Source organism: Prenolepis imparis, unplaced genomic scaffold (genome assembly GCF_030444845.1).
Source record: "Prenolepis imparis isolate NDT839.2.m4 unplaced genomic scaffold, iyPreImpa1.0 SCAF_7, whole genome shotgun sequence".
In the NCBI taxonomy this organism is placed as follows: Eukaryota; Metazoa; Arthropoda; class Insecta; order Hymenoptera; family Formicidae; genus Prenolepis; species Prenolepis imparis.
In genome coordinates, this window is record NW_028141165.1 from 9507591 (window position 1) to 9525857 (window position 18267).

At 31.3% G+C, this 18267-nt stretch overlaps 1 protein-coding gene across 1 annotated transcript; it reads right to left on the reverse strand.

Annotated features, from left to right (window-relative positions):
• Positions 1 to 207: 207 nt before the first annotated feature.
• Positions 208 to 15740, reverse strand: LOC145938615 (uncharacterized). Its single transcript, XM_083042373.1, has 5 exons — positions 15651 to 15740; positions 5040 to 5173; positions 1919 to 4876; positions 1540 to 1840; positions 208 to 345 (listed from the first exon to the last, which is right to left on the reverse strand). Exons 1-4 carry the CDS (start codon positions 15651 to 15653, stop codon positions 1546 to 1548), a joined length of 3390 nt encoding a protein of 1129 aa, XP_082898499.1. The 5' UTR covers positions 15654 to 15740; the 3' UTR covers positions 208 to 345; positions 1540 to 1545.
• Positions 15741 to 18267: the final 2527 nt, after the last annotated feature.

Consider the following 18267-nt stretch of genomic DNA (forward strand, 5'->3'; position numbering starts at 1 on the left):
AATGATTATATCTCATATTCATATTTTCATATTTTAATATTATACCATGACATATATTTTTTATTCGTATATTATTTGAATTCTTAAGTAATTCTTAAAAAGATTTCTCAGCGTTAAACATAAATTTGTATGCATTTTATATTTTCGTGAAAGAGAGAGAGAATCTAACATAAACTTAGATTGGAAAATATTTTATTAGCAAGTATCTGTAGTCTCAAAATTTATTTTTTATTATGCATTTTTTACAGATCTACATTAAAATTAACTCGATCAACCTCGATCTTTGGATTAGAATTCTTGTCTCGTCTATGAACTATAGATTTCGTCAGGTTATTTCGCGGTTTGCTAAATACAGAAAAGAAATACAGATTTGATTATTATAACATTCAAGATAAATGCGATATACATATATGATATATGTAGTATGTATACAATTTCTTGGATTTATATCTATATATAAACTTTAGATGCATAAGATTTTTATACTATTAATATAAAATTATACTAAAAAAGATAAAAACTAAAACACTGTAATTAAGATGTATTGATAATGTATATACATTTAAGAATTCTAATGCATATTTGCATTTAAATTGTTTTACATATTGTATTTCATCTTCGGAAATTTCAAAAGAGACCAGAACCAATCTTATCAATGCATTTTTTTGGCGCGACGAAAAAATATAAGGCCTTTAATTATTTATAAATATGTATGATAAATTAAGTTTTTCGACAAAATAACGACAAGTTTATTTTTTATCTGTATTGTCTACCTAAAAAACATCTCTAAAATTTTATTTTTTTAGTTTCTATTATTATGTATTTTATGTATTATGTAAAACATCTTAATTATATAATAATTTGAATATTAAACAATGCCTTGATATTTTGACAAAAGGAACTGAAACTTGAATCCTAAAACAATGGCGTTATCCCCATTATTATATATTCGCGTTACATATTATAAAATATTAAGTATTATATATATATGAAGTAATGTAAGTTTATTTTCCTTAAAGTACTACACTATTCGATGCTTCGATAGCTAATGTATTAATTGCGTTGCATATCGATGTATGATATGTATATTGTAATATATCACCGCGATGCATTTTCTGCATGTGTTTTCTAATTTATTTTAAATACACACACAAGAATAGCATTTTGTTTTTATTGAATTTTAGATATATCAACTTCTCATTAAAAAATTGTGTTTAGAAATTATAATGCATTAAAAATGTATGTTTACCCATTAGTCATATCTATATTTATTATTTTTTAATAATTTTTTTTTTGCTTTAAAAGAATTCTTTTGATTTAAACTATTCATATATTAAATCTTATATATTCTGATTTTTTTTGTTTATATTAATATCAAAAAATACATTTTATATTAAGACAGAAAACGTGCATGCAAATATTTTTACAAAAATTTTATTTAAAGCGCTACCATCGACCATCAAATAATTCTTGTTTATTAATATTAATATTATTTAAGTTTCACACATTTCACTGATTATGTCAAATCACACACGTTACCAGTTCTTATCGTTTGCGGGTTTCAAAGGCCGGTCCCTCGGGTGGTAAATATTCGTAACCTATGAAAGGTCTAGGCGGGGTGGGTGGCGGCAAAGTCGGCGGTGGAGCAATCGTTCCATTAGGTGGCTTCGGGGGTGGCGTTCTGATTGTAGTTTCGTAATTGACCGAAGGATACGGTGGCGGTGTAACTGTCACCGGGATGATTGTCGGCTGCGGTGGTGGAAGATACGTTCGTTCCTGAGGAGGCAGAGTCGTTGGCTTGTACGTAGAGGTGGTTGTAGTAGTGGTGGTAGATGTAAACCTGGTAGTGAATGTAGACAACAGATAAATAATGCTCGGTGTGGAGATTATTGATTAAATATTTATTAATAAACTATACCTGGTAGTCGAAGTAGTTGGAGTTATAATTCGTGTGACAGGAGTTGGAGTAGTAACGCTTGGTGGAAGGTAGATAGGCGGCTGTGTAACCGACGTATATCTAGTTGTGATGACGGGTCGTTGGGTAGTCGATTGTGTTGTGACTATGGGTGGTCGAATGGTTGGTCGTGTTGTAATTATAGGAGCTCGAGTAGTCGGCCGGGTTGTAATTATAAGTGGTCGAGAGGTCAATCGAGTTGTAATTATAGATGGCTGGGTAGTCGATCGCGTTGTGACTATAGGTACTCGAGTGGTCGGCTGAGTTATTATATGTGGTCGGAAAGTTGGTAATGTTATAATTGAAGATGATTGATTACTTTGTTCTGGTGGCAAATAATAAGGTGATCTAGTTGAAGATAGTGGTGGTGGCGGAGGTCGTGTATAGGTTGGTCTAGTTACAGATGGTGCTGATGGTGGTACATAAGGTGATCTAGTTGAAGATGCTGGTGGTGGCGGAGGTCGTGTATAGGTTGGTCTAGTTACAGATGGTGCTGCTGGTGGTAGAAAAGGTGGTCTCGTTGGAAATGATGGTGGTACATAAGAAGGTCTGAGTGGAGGCGAGGGTGGTGGTGATGGTGGTACATAGGGTGGTCTAGTTGGAGGTAGTGGTGGTGGTGGCGGTGGTCGAGTATAAGGTTGTTGAGTTACAGATGGTGGTGGCGGTGGTCGAGTATAAGGTTGTTGAGTTACAGATGGTGGTGACGGTGGTACATAGGGTGGTCTAGTCGGAGATGGTGATGATGGTACATAGGGTGGTCTAGTTGGAGGTGGTGGTGGTGGTGGCGGTGGTCGAGTATAAGGTTGTTGAGTTACAGATGGTGGTGACGGTGGTACATAGGGTGGTCTAGTCGGAGATGGTGATGATGGTACATAGGGTGGTCTAGTTGGAGGTGATGGTGGTGGTGGCGGTGGTCGAGTATAAGGTTGTTGAGTTACAGATGGTGGTGACGGTGGTACATAGGGTGGTCTAGTCGGAGATGGTGATGGTGGTACATAGGGTGGTCTAGTTGGAAGTAATGGTGGTGGTGGTGGTGGTGGTAGATAAGATGGTCTAGTAGGAAGTGGTGGTAGTGGTGGTCGAGTATAGGCTGGTTGAATTACAGATGGTGGTGGTGGTACATAAGGTGGTCTAGTTGGAGTTGAAGGTGGTGGTGCTGGTGGTATATAGGGTGGTCTAGTTGAAGGTGGTGGCGGTGGTCGAGTATAGACTGGTTGAATTACAGATGGTGGTGATGGTGGTACATAAGGTGGTCTAGTTGGAGATGGTGGTGGTGGTGGTACATAAGGTGGTCTAGTTGGAGATGGTGATGGTGGTACATAAGGAGGTCTGGTTGGAGGTGGTGATGGTGGTATATAGGATGGTCTAGTTGCAGGTGAAGGTGGTTGTGATGGTGGTACGTAGGGTGGTCTAGTTGGAGGTAAGGGTGGTGGTGATGGTGGTACATAGGGTGGTCTAGTTGGAGGTAGTGGTGGTCGAGTATAGGATGGTTGAATTACAGATGGTGCTGGTGGTACATAAGGTGGTCTAGTTGGAGATGGTGATGGTGGTACATAAGGAGGTCTGGTTGGAGGTGGTGATGGTGGTATATAGGATGGTCTAGTTGCAGGTGAAGGTGGTCGTGATGGTGGTACGTAGGGTGGTCTAGTTGGAGGTAAGGGTGGTGGTGATGGTGGTACATAGGATGGTCTAGTTGGAGGTAGTGGTGGTCGAGTATAGGATGGTTGAATTACAGATGGTGCTGGTGGTACATAAGGTGGCCTGGTTGATGGTGGCGGTGGTCGAGTATAAGGTTGTTGGGTTACAGATGGTAATGACGGTGGTACATAAGGTGGTCTAGTTGGAGGTGCTGGTGTTGATAATGTAACTTTCGGAATTTTGTAAATATATCCATCTGGCTTTCTTGTTGATGTCGTAGTTGATTTTCTAATATCCGGAGTTATATAAGTATATCCGTCCGGTTTTGCTGTTGACGCGATAGTCGATATTTTAATACTTGGAGTTGTATATTTGTCTGGTTTTTTTGTTAACGTTGCAGTCGATATTTTATTACTTGGGATTGGATAAATATATCCATCCGGCTTTCTTGTTGACGTCGTAGTTGATATTTTAACATTCGGAATTTTATAAGTATATTCTTCCGGCTTTGATGTTGTAGTCGATATTTTAATACTTGGAGTTGTATATCTGTCTGGTTTTTTTGTTAACGTTGCAGTCGATATTTTATTACTTGGGATTGGATAAATATATCCATCCGGCTTTCTTGTTGACGTCGTAGTTGATATTTTAACATCCGGAATTTTATAAGTATATTCTTCCGGCTTTGATGTTGTAGTCGATATTTTAATACTTGGAGTTGTATATCTGTCTGGTTTTTTTGTTAACGTTGCAGTCGATATTTTATTACTTGGGATTGGATAAATATATCCATCCGGCTTTCTTGTTGACGTCGTAGTTGATATTTTAACATCCGGAATTTTATAAGTATATTCTTCCGGCTTTGATGTTGTAGTCGATATTTTAATACTTGGAGTATATCTGTCTGGTTTATTTGTTAACGTTGTAGTCGATATTTTATTACTTGGGATTGGATAAATATATCCATCCGGCTTTCTTGTTGACGTCGTAGTTGATATTTTAACATCCGGAATTTTATAAGTATATTCTTCCGGCTTTGATGTTGTAGTCGATATTTTAATACCTGAGGTTGTATATCTGTCTGGCTTTTTTGTTGACGTTGTAGTCGATATTTTAATACTCGGGATTGGATAAATATATCCATCTGGTTTTTTTGTTGAAGTTGTAGTCGATAGTGTAATATCCGGCGTTCTATAAATATATCCCTCCGATTCTGTCTTCGGGGTTGTATAAGTATATCCCGTGAATGTGGATAGCTGATTCCCTATGCCCCTTTGTGTTTCTCTGTCAATGTAATTATTAGTTTACAAATATATATGCAATAAAAAATTATTATTTATTATTATTCAATTCAATTAATTGGGAATCAAAATATTTATGTATAAATAGAATTATACTAATAGCATTATTAAGGTATTCAAGTTTCAAAATATTTAATCGCACTTACATGGATGGCAGAAAATTTTGGTATATATTCTGGTTATTCTCTATCGCACGTTTGCTTCTCTCATGATTTGCATCTGCATTTGCATGACACGTAGAGAGCACGCATATAAGAAGAGCCACCCAAAGCTGCTTCCACTGTAACATAATTTTCATTATAATCCATCAATTCCGAATAATATTAGAGTATCAGATATTCTGTGCTTCTAAATTTTTTTCTTTTATTATATCTTTTCTATTAGGCATTATGTTTAATCAATATTTAATATTATAACAATAGACACTATCAAAAAAATTTCTTGCATTGAAATTTTCTGGATAAATATTATTTTAAGAAGAGAGATATGCCAATAGCATCGATTAAAATAATAAAATAATTTTTTTCGTAATAATCAGTTGAGTCATACGTATACAATTGTAATACATTACATTAAAGATCATCTACGTGGGATAATCTCACGCCTCACTCACGATAGTCTTACATAACGTATGTCAGCCGCGAGATATACAATCTATATATAATCTATACTATCTATATAATTTATATATATATCGTGTACTATTCAGTGATGATCATGAAAGCTTTGAGTAAAATACATAGAATCATTTTTTCGTTTTTAATTAACGTTCGAAAATTTGCAAACAATGCCATTTACTATAACACAATGATATTATACTTTAGGTTAATGAGCAAATAAACTAATAAAAATTTATATTTGTTTCTAATAAATTCGTAATTTGATTACTCGTTTTAAAATAATTAAATATAATAATGATAATTATTTATTAACGTCAACGTAAATTTATTCACATTTTTAAAAATATTATGCGGATTATAATTATGTAAATGTAAAGGGATTTATATGAATAACTTCTTTGCAAGGTTTCTTGCAACTGCGAAACAACATACTATTTCGTGAGAAAAATGGTACCATGATTTTCACAGCATAATCCTCCCTTGTCGAATGCCAGAAGTTGTCTTTGATGGAATTTATGACGGGATTTATTTGCAAATCATTTACTGGTGACAACACATAAGTAATCATCATATTCTTGCAACTGTAGAATGTTCAAAAGACTCAAAGAAAGAGAAAATTGTTCTTTCTCAAGATGCTTGTTGAAGGATCATTTAAATTTAAAATGCAGTAGAATGTAAAAAAGTTAATTTCGAAATCTTGTAAATACGAGTATGTTAGTGTATCGCAAATGGTTATTTCGCTGCATTAATAAATAGGGTAATTATCAGAGCATATAATAATTACTAACACCTGATAGTGTGTGGTATCCTGTTTACTCATTGTCAGTATTGCGCGAAGACACTAAAGATTCATGCAAATTAAATAAACAATCGATTATTCTCATGAAGTATCCTTAGATGCTTCATTTATATTTGGAGAAAACGAGAGATCGCAAAAGATGCTGGTCGATAAGTGAGATGGACCTCGATAGCCTTTTTCTCATTGGATCAACGGATGGATCGTGTAAGGTGCAAAATGCTTCTTGCGTAACATAATCGAGCGTTGAAATTTCTAATCACACGATTGTCCTTAACGGACACGCGGAAGAGAGCCAACAAAGTCTTCAGCAAAAATCGCGAGATAATCGCCGAAGGTGTAAAATTTCTTTGTACAGATCTTCTCGAGAAAATTGCACGTGCGTATAAATAAAGGGGTCCCCTGGAAAACGTTGCAAACACTGTTTTAGTGAAAGCAAATTTTATTATTATAATTGAAGATGTCAAGATCTAGGAAACTTTCTATATGATTTTATATAGAGTTTGTATTAAAATATCATTAATATAATACTACATAAAGTAGATAATAAAATATGTTGTTAAATATAAAGGCTTACTATATAAATAATATATACTATAAATTATATATAAATTATCATATAAAATAATTATTATATAAATTAATTTCTACAAAATTGAAATGTAAAACTTATAAAATTTGTATGAGTCATTGAAACCTCGTCAAAAAATATAACTTAATTACATTTATAATTTTCAGGGATAATTCTATTCTTGATCCTTGGATTCTAATTTTTAAGAATACGTGTATCAGATTTGCTCAACCTCATAATCTTTCCTATTAAAAATAAATGTCAAGGATCAGAAAAAGTTGTTAATAGTTAAAAAGAAACGACATTAAGATATTATCAAGAATTTAATATCACGAATAATATTCACATACGAAAAATGTACGGCAATAAAAAGTGTTGGTTTTAACATCTAGTCAGTTATATTTCATGTTTTGTAATAGCGGATTATCAAACTTATATTTCTTATTAATAACTATGTTACTCATTGATTGAATATTAATGGTTAAAAGTGCGCTGCTAAGAAGGATTAAACAAAGTTAACGACCATCTCGTTACATGGCCGTTTTATAGCAAATGGTTTACAAAATTGTATTATTAGTGTTCATTTATCATGATATTAATTATGAAAATAACGTAAGAAATGTGTGTGTATAGTGCGTAATAAAATAGTTTGAGAAAATTAACAGATTATATTTTTTATAATATATTGTTGCACAATATCTTACAGAAAACAAGCAAAAATATGTTATGTAAATATGCATATAAATGTGATTTTGAGATTTTAATTTGTTCTTTCATTTTAAATAAGAATTTATTATATTTATTGTTAAGTGATATTTTTATAATATTTTATATTTTAGCAGAAGTAGATTGTACAAGTACATATTTTAATGCGATATATCATATATATTTTTATTTTGCAACGAGACGTACATACGGAGCAATGTGCGGTTCGGGAAGCATTTCGTAATACGCGATCCTCCACGCAATGCATCCTTGTCAGAAAAAAAAGCAGATGCCATAATTTGCGACACTCACATCAGACGTGTCCGAACCACGCCGTACTCGGTGAACGTCAACCGTGGAGAAAGCAATTTGTCTGGTTCGGCTTAACACAGCGGATGTTCTTAGCGAAACAGTCTTAATTGGTGTGGGGCTCGCGCGGGTTTTAATGGGTAAGCGTGCGACCGGGTCAACCGTATAAGGTGTAAATATAGTTTCTTGCATAACGCTCGCACGCGCGAGAGCATCACCACAGATTACATCTTCGTTCACTAATAAAGTATGCGGCTAAGATCTTTGCACTTTCCAATTATCTCAATGATAAATGCTTTTGTTGATTAGCGTAATCTCTATTGATTATGTCACATTCTCCGAGAGTAAAAGTCACCCTAAATGATGTATTGTACCAAAGTAAAATATTCTTTAAAGTAAAAAATAAATAAACTTTATTGTGTAATATTATAAAATATATATATAGTTTAAAGAATATGTGTAAATTTCTATACTTCTTAAAATTATTATTCTATTATGTTACTAATTATTATATTACTTTTTGAGTTTAGAAAAATTGTGAGGTCTCTCTCTATATTAAATGTAATCGACATTTATCCAACTTAATCTAGCTCCACAAATGTGCAAAGAATTTTATTAATATTTTATTAAACTGCGGTGCTTGCTTTTTAATTATCAACACACCTCGCAGTTTCAGATTCTATCATTTAATTGTAATGCAGCAACAAATGATATCTTGGACCAGCTGTCATCAGTGCGTTATTATGTATTATGATACAATCATCTTCAAACAAACAAAAAAAAAATAAAGAAATTTCTATAGCGAAAATTGCTAGCGCCTTTTTTATCTGTGACTCATAGTACTTTCTACCTACAGAGTCACGTCTCTGAAGAATAACACCATTGACATGAGAAAGACTAAAGAGCAATTGTCAACAGCTGACAAAAGTCTCAGTCATGTTATACATGGCGTTTTCGCTGTTTAACATGACAGAGGTTCTTTCCTCTTAGCTGAGTTGTATATGCGAGCAAAAAACTCATGTCTTAGCTTTTCTACCCCACGACATTTCACGATACGTTCAGTTGATCGTGTATTACATAATAAGAACTTGGTAGTGACATGTTCGTTCGCTGCAGACATGTCATAAAAAGTGTCACTTTCTCCTTTGCATTAGGCGATATATAAACAATTATTATTGCTGCATCCTTCGATAGCATTGCAGTAAAAACTCCGAATTTGATATCAGATAAAAGAGATTTAAATTAAGAGCTACTATATATAAAATATCCCACCGTCTCTATAAAAAAAATTTAAATTAAAATTCAATTGAAATTAAATACAAGCTTGAAATATCATCTATCATATCGATATGATAAAATCTGCATTATTTTAAAAAAAGTTTTGTCATTTTTCAAGCATGTCTGAATTTATTGATTACTTTTCCATGCTGAAACAATGCTGATGCTACTCCTGTATCTCAAATTGTTCGAAGTATTATCTCTTAATTAATGATCTACATGACAGTAAGTAAGGACGCGGTGGCGAGATTTATTTTATGAACTAGGATGTAGAATAGGATGCAGACTGGCGTGCATAATTAAAAAGAATTCATCACGACGAATACCGTTGCCGAAAGGTAGAAGTTCATGTCCCCGCCACGTTATAATTGTATTACGCAAACGAGAGCCAATGTGGTTGACCTCGGCAAGATCGGTCCTGTCTCGTCGCGGGGAGAAAAACACGGGTGCAGGTGGGAGAAGAAAAAGGACAACCAGGTATTTATCATTATTACGAAAGGACGGGAGGCTCATCTTGAAATTTACTGACCAATTTGGCCCCGCAGCGGTACACCATTGCATAATACGAAATACCACGACGGGCGGCATCGTTGGCTGGTTAGCTGGCTGAGATGCGATTCGATTGATCGACACGAATGCGGGATGGAGATGGAGATGATGCCTGACAAATGTAAATGACCGAGGCTTTGTGTCGGTGTTATATTGATACATGCGACTGTGAGTCATATGTTAGTCGCACCGTGAGAATCTTTCAATCTTGTATTTGAATCCTGTCGGCAAACGAGTTTTGATAGATAGCAATCGAATTGCGCTTCTTATTGATGGGATCTAAGATATCTTGTATCGCTTTCTATATCGCGCAACATTATTTTGCATTTCTTTCGTAAGAGAAAGGGCCGTGTATTTTAATTACGAATATTATATTTTTACAAGCGAATTTTGATAGCGAGTTTAAATATCTTCTTTAATTAAAAATCAAAATATATAGTTAAACATTATATCATCTGAATTGTACTTTTAATATTGCATTATATTCGTAAGGGCTTTTTAAATTTAATTTGTTATAATAAGAAAAAATCAGTAAAATATTTCAAAGAACATAAGCTGTTCGTGTTCCGCAAGATACTGGTATTACTTTTTGATGTATATAATTATATAGATATATAGCTAAAGGCATTAAACTGAACATTAAGTTAAGTGAACAACCAACAGTAGCAGAAAGCGAGAAATTGAAAGTTGCTTGCTGCAGTGTGCATGTCTACATGGCACGTCTGCGAATAGTCGCTATTGACCTTTGCCTGGCTTTTCCGACCGTCTTCCTGCCAAATGCTTGCACAATAGTTTATAGTCTTTTTATTTGGACGAGTATTTTATTAGTGATAAAAGAATTATGTATTTAAAAAATTAGCGCTAAAAGAGTCACAATAAAACATGCGATTACAATTGACGATAAAATTTCGCAATCTTGGGAAGCACTTTTTTTTCTTGGAGAACACACACACGTTATTTCTTAAACATTGAAAATATTAAAAAGCATCGATTATGCTTCTCTTATTCTTTTACAAAAAAAGAGAAAGAAAGAGAGAGAGAGAGAGAAGGGGGAGATGCAGCATTTTTATATCATAAAGCAAATAAAAACGTCAGTCTGTGAATATTAAAAATTTTTAGGAATTTTTAAAATCTCATTTAAATAAACTTATAGATTCTTTTAAGGTCGCAGCAATTTCGAAAAAGATTCAGCTTTTTCAATAGTAATAACAGTTAATTTAACAGCAGATTATTTTAATGACTCCCGTTAATGACAATGTTATGAATTTTATTAGCTAATTTTTTTTGACAACCGTAAAGTGACGAAGCTTCTTTTTCGATTGATACACTGGAGAATTATCAAGGACACTTGCAAAATGCGTGTTTAAATGATATGCGCATTCATTTTAGGCTATTTTATGCGGCGAAGCATTATATAATCGCGTTTGTTTTGATCGCCGAAGCGAGAAATGTTCCACTGACATCGAAAGTTCTCTCATCCGTATTTGGCAATCTATAATTTTGGCATTTCTATGTTAAAATGCTACTTGACACTATCGAGAGAGACAATTAATTAACGATATAATAAAACTGTAAATTTAGCTGTGCATTAGAATAATTAATTTTGAAATTGTTATGTGATCACATATTAGGTACAATAATTTAATTAATTCATATATATATAATTAAATCGTCAATTTGTGTTTACGGATAAACAGTTTAAATAAATTGACTCCCTCAACAATTACGTAAGATTATCGATTATTATTATTTTCTAATATCAGTAATGTTATGATAAATATTGCATAAATAAAATAATATTATATTAATATTATAATAAAAATTGTTGAATTTTATATGCAAAATAAATATTAATTGTAAATCTTATTATAACATTTAGATGCCTTTACTGACAATGAGTAAGAGAGAATTGACATCATTATAATATACATAAAAAAAGATTAAAAATAATTTTAATTTTACTTTTATAAAAGAAAATAATTTTAATTTTATAAAAGAGAAGAGAAAGATAGATGTGCAAAATGAGACCAATTTCTGTTATATAAGATATATTAGTCCTAAAAGATTGAATACAAATTGTTTTGTGGCGGCAAACATGACGTTTGAACAGACAAGAATGAATAGACACCGAGTTTAATCCTTTTAATACAAAGAACTTCTAGGATAAGACGAATCATTAACTGAACGATTCATCATCTGTCGAGGAGCACTAATCTAGAGATTTAGAAAAAACTCACTGAGAATCCGTGGCCCGTGTGATTTGTTTGCGTAACACGCCTTGCACATCTATACTTCATTACGACATTTTTACGGATCGTTAATGACGCACATCATTGACATTCAGCCTGAATGAATGTTCAGCAGTAGATAGATCAGCGAAAGTTCTACGTTTATATTGCAAATCGAACAATTAAGTACTAATCAAATAGCATTAAATAATTAATTAATCCTATATTTTATTTTATATATATCTTATATTTTTATATTTTATATTTGATAGATATCATAACAAAAAAGTGTCATAATTTATACACTATAATTTTTAATTATTTGCGCGATAAATTACTTTGTTTTGATATACATATATCATATTTCATAATTTTTAATTTTAATCATTTATAAGTTTTTAGTATTATTATTTTTTAATATATTATTATCTTAAAATTTATTTAATATTTTGTTAAAGCAAAATACATTTTCAGTCTTAATTACATTTATGATAAGAAATTGATGATATACATTTATATAACTACTATGGCGTGAACAAAAAGTATCATACGTTGTATTTTTCGTAAAGTGAAAGTTTTCCACGTAAGGTTCTCGCAAGTTATGCAGTTAACGATTGAGAGAATATGCATTATCCCGTGCATTAAATGCTGATGAGTGTCGCGAGCATAAGCGTACATATTTTTGCATAGCATATAGAATTGTGCCGATGACATAAAAAATTATTATTGCATATTTATGCCTCATTTGTATTGTTTGTAGTTTCTATATATGTAAATATTATATGATCGTAATATTACTTTGTCGTCAAATTTGTTACAGATTATTTTTATGCCATTATTTCGGAAAACCATATTTTATAAAAATAATGTAACATTAGCAATTGTAATAATTTTTACATTACGAAATATGTTTTATATTGTAATACCATAAAAAAAAATTATACACTAAGTGACGACATTAATTAATTATACAAATATTACGCAAATTCTAATTACGTGCTTATCTTTAATCTTCACACAATTGATTTAGGTGAGAATCTTGATTATCTATCGATGCAAAACTTCTATTGAATGAAAATTTTGCTACTACTCAATAATTACTAGTTAAATATCCAAGTTGTAATTAATTGAAGGATTATATCGTAAAGATGTTAATTAGCTAATAATTTCATTTCTCTTTCGTAAGAAATTATGCTACGCATGTTAACATAAAAATAATTGAAATTTATTTATAATATGTGGAAAAATATCACAGAATCTTTATTTCTAATCAGATTTTAATTTCAATAACGGATATTTTTTATATGAATTTTTTAATTATATATTTTTGTAAATGCATAAAATAATAAATGAGTATTAGCATTATGATATGGTATTAATATCATACTTTAATAGGGTATAGAGAAAATAAATAAGAGAAGTGATAATTGAAATTAAATATAAAAATCTCAATATCGTCAAAAGATTATTGTTTGTAATTTCAAATCTGTCTAATTTGCATACGACACGTTAAAACCGCGAATCATTGAGAGACTTATATCGTAGCTTGTTTCATCTGAAGCCGAGCAGAGAAGGCGCGGCGTTATATTACGCCATGAGATGCTAGAAACTTCTAATGGCACATGAGCTAAATAGTTTGATGTGTAATTTTTTAATGAGAAAAATTATGCGATTGACCTTTACTAGTCGAAAACGTAACTTTATTATGTGTTGTAGGGAGCATTCCCATTTTAATTCAAACATTAATAGAATTCAAGTATTGAGCAAGAATAGACATTTCATTAATTCGATAGGAGAATTCGTAGAAATATGACGATTACATAAATTGCTAATAAGTAATCTTTTCCAATTGTGATATTGTGCCTTGATGCAAAATTGCTTTGAAATTAATTTATGAACAGTTAGCATTATGAAATATATTTTACAAAAAAAGAGATTGATTTCAAACGCGTTTTCATAGAATGCTTTTAACATTTGTGCGACAAAGAAAAAAAGATAGACAAAAATCTTATTTCTATAGAATCAAATGCGAACAAGTTGATAAAGTTGATGATTAGTTTGCAAAGTGTTCTTTAAAATTTATTCTATAAAATGTACGTATACTCATACATTTAGTAAATTTGATATGCGATTTACTACATAATTGAGTATGTTATTACATTTTAAAACATACAATCTAAATTGTAAAATATATTTACAGAACAAATAATTATAAAATAGTTACAAAACACTAAAAAAAATCTTTCTAAAATATCTATTAATTAAATTTTTATAAACAATTTGTTAATTTATTAATTTAACATGAGAAAGATTTAAGAAGGATTGTTAAATATTTAAATTTTCAAAATTTCTGAAAAATTTTTGGCAAATTTAACAAAATTATAATTCACGGAAAAATATAAATAATATTTTGTGATTTAATTTAACATTTGCCTCAATTTCTAAAATCTAATTGTTAGTCTGATTACTGCTTTCCTCTTTCACTTATACATGACAACAATTTCGTTAGCCATAATATATAAATATATAAATATATAAATATATCAATATATAAATATATTTTTTAATAAGGGTGATTTTTTGGCATAATAAGACAATTTTGAGAAAATATGTTATATGAGAAAGATTTTAAATTTATAGATGGATGATATAACTCTTGACATTTACAAGTACTGGAAAAGTTAAGTTGTTCTCGTTCTCGCCATTAAATCCCACGAGAAGAATGTGCACGTAGATTTACGTGTAAATATCAAAAGTTTACTGAGAAAAACTGTATTTTGCAAAAAAAGAAAGTGCAAACTTTAAGAGATAAAAATAAAAAGCGTGATAATACTCGCTCGACATTGTTGCGAGAGTGTATACAAAATAAATTATCGCCGATGCACTGCCACCGTTGCATCCGCTGCGCTCGATACTTTCTACTGCGAATTCTTTGCGTTGTCGCGACAACGAAATCGCTAAAACGCCCCTAAAATGCATGTCTCATAAAAATTTACGCAATAAGCGGCAGTTTTTATAAAATTTTTTCTTATAAATATTAAACGAATTTTTAAAAGTGGTATTTCTGAGACAAAATTTTTTAAATTAAATTTCAACAAGCAAGGATATGTAATATAATTTTACTTTATGTTGAAAAAATTTTTTAATTTGTAATTTAGTTATTATATATTGAAGAAAATTTATATTTAATTTTTACTATATATTTAAACAAAAATCTACAAATTTTATAAAAAAAATTAATGATGCAAATAATATATATCTGATAAACACACGTGGAGAAATTATTATTGTTATATAATTTATCTTTAAACTTATATAATTGCAATATTTTTTTGTAAAAATCGATAGTTTTCATTATTTTTTGCAACAAAGTTGTCATCTCTTTTACTGTCTTTTAATTTTAATTTTAATTTTCAGATTTTCATTTATCACTAATTGCTGCGTTATAATTTTTTACATAAAAACATAAAACCCTCATAACATCGACATCGACGTAAAAAGATCAATGAAGATTTGTACAGAGTTTAATTTCTCAACCTCAGATCACGAGTGAATAATTCTCCACAAGTTCACTTATCTCACTTTTCGACGGAAAAAGGACTCACAAGCCTTTTAAGTTCACCGCTTATCTTCGTCATCATTGTCCGCGTTTATTTTCTCTCATGTCACTTTTGTATATACACGATTCGTGATGCACTTACCATGATTTTTCGCTGTGCTAATTACCGAGGAAGAAAATTAAAAAAAAAACATTTCAAAACGAACACATGCTTCACTCAAGAGAGCGTCGCGAGAGGTGACTTCTTCGTCTGCGCGCAACCAAGAGCATTTATAGGATTTATCTGATCAGCTGGTGGGGAGGACGAAACGTGCGGTCCAGGATTATTACCAGCGCGAGATGTACGCGGGAGGATGCTGTAATTCTGTTTCTTCCACACATATGCACAGGTGGGGTTTGAAAAGAGGCGTTGGAAAGGAAAAGTGGAGGGAGATAAAAAGCCAGAGGGGAAGACAGAAAAGGACATAAAAAGAAAAAAAAAGAGAGAGAAAGCGAGAGATTAAAGCGTGAGAAGAATAAAGTTATCCGCGATATTTCAATGATCCGACCGGATGATAGCCGAAGGATTCTGTCTCCCGCTACCAAAGTGACCCAAAGTGATTCAAAGATAATTAATTAGTTCATAAGACTCAAGAATGACGTGCGCGATTAAAATAGGGAAATATCGATATTGCATCCGAATTGCCGATTGCATACAAGTTTCTCGCGAGCGTTAAAGAAATGGGGATTCGGTAATAGTGTGATAAATAGCGTCTCGTTGAAACGAACTTTACGGCAATGTCGTTATTCTAGTAGAATATGTAAAGTGTGGTCGCGAGTGCCTTAAGAATTTATGTATCTTTTATGTAAGATTTATACTGTATATTATGAGTCAAAGATCAAAGAGATCTAAGATCTAAGATTTGATTAGTGGTCACAACAGTGTAATATAAGTGATTCATTCTTTTCGGTATAACTTTATTGAAAAAAATATATATTATGCTACTAGATTTTTATTTATTGTTTAATTTAAAATTTTAAATTTGATATAAGATCCATCAATTCTCGGTATATACAATAAAAAGCTAAATGAATCAATTTGCATTTGATTATATGATAACGTGTAATCTCTGATATAACATTTTCGCAACCAAATTTTTTATTATGCTTTCTGTATAAAAAAAAAAAATTAATGCTGAAACTTGTTCCGCGATTCAATAAAATTAATTTGACACATGCATATGTATTCAAATATCAATGGCATCAAGCGTCATTTTATATTCAGATTTTTTGCTATATATAATTAAAAAAAACATATTACATACATATAAGTATCAATAATTACTATTCGATAATTAACGCAACGATAATTAACTTCGCAATTGTGTTGTGCAATAATTATTTCGCACGTTTTAAGCTCTAAGACTAATTCAAAATAATTCAAAGTAATGATAAAAATAACTAATATTGAGCTTATACACTCGTAATCTTCTAAATAAATGATCATCTAAAAGAGCTTTTGAGATATTTTGCTATCGCAAACGTCATTCTATTATATGTTGACTGTTATGCACCTTTATCGAGCTTATCAGTGTAAATGAAACACTGAGGCAAATCCGATCAAATTTAATGATCGTCGATTTAAAAAGCGAAGGTAACCGGTCTGCATATATGTGTACTTGTGACTTCTGATATTATTGACATTTGAATATTATGTAAAAGTATTATAGACTCCGCATGATGTAAGACTAATCGATTTACGACCGCTGGATCAATGAAAGCTGTTAACGAAATTTTGATCTTTTAATCATTTCTAGCAACATCATGAAAATGTAAGGACTATAATTGTTTCGATAGTGTGGACTAAATATTTAATATAATAAAAATTATTTAATATTTAATATTTATTTAATAATTAATTTAACTCGAACACAATATCGCATATATTTTTTCTTGGTTTTTCCCTATATTTCTTTATAAGATAAAATTATGTAAATGAGATAAAAGTAGCAATGAGATTACTTGATGTTTTTGAATTTACTTACGATTCGATATTTCGTAATACGTGCAATGTGATAAAATTTTGTGTTAATACAATAAATTCTATTATTTTATTTATGTTTGTTAACAGAATTTTTTTGATATATTTTTTACTTGATTTTATTTTTCTGATATATTTTTTACTTGATCTCATGTACCTGAATGTAGACGAATGCATTTTACGTGATGACGATTTTTCACTTACGTGGGAAAGAAAAACCGGCGGACTTTTATTGCGCAAGAAAGAGAAACATTAATATCTCCTCTTCGGTCTTATAAACTCGACGTCGTCGGGTACCAGATGCTTAGGCACAATGATACTCAACGAATCATCGTAAACATTACGTGAACTTCGCTATTGCATTGCACATAGCTCTGCACCGGCTACTATAGGGTCCAATAAAAGTTTAGTGTCAGTGGCGCAAGTACTTAGCGTAAATAATTGCTGTTTGCTAACTGTTGAGCGAATAATAATCATGTAAAGAAGTCTTGTTCGCGCATCTCACGTATCTTTAGAGTTAGCAGTCATTTGCGGTGTTTCTGAAAATTCGAATATATATTGATTGTGAAATATTTAAATATTGAGATTGTTAAATATGGTCTATAATGTATATGTATATTAGTATTTGTGAAAGAGAATCAACTCTCAAAACGTATTAAATTTAGATAAACTTCTTAGAAAGTATACTTGATGTGCTTCATAAGTGTTTATGATACTTCAAAGTATATGAATGAACACA

Excerpts from the sequence above, each read along its gene's own strand:
- LOC145938615 (XM_083042373.1), bottom strand. Across the intron at positions 4,877-5,039 it reads CAAAATTTTCTGCCATCCAT|AGAAACACAAAGGGGCATAG; the intron begins GTAAGTGCGATT and ends TTACATTGACAG. Across the intron at positions 1,841-1,918 it reads CCAACTACTTCGACTACCAG|GTTTACATCTACCACCACTA; the intron begins GTATAGTTTATT and ends ATTCACTACCAG.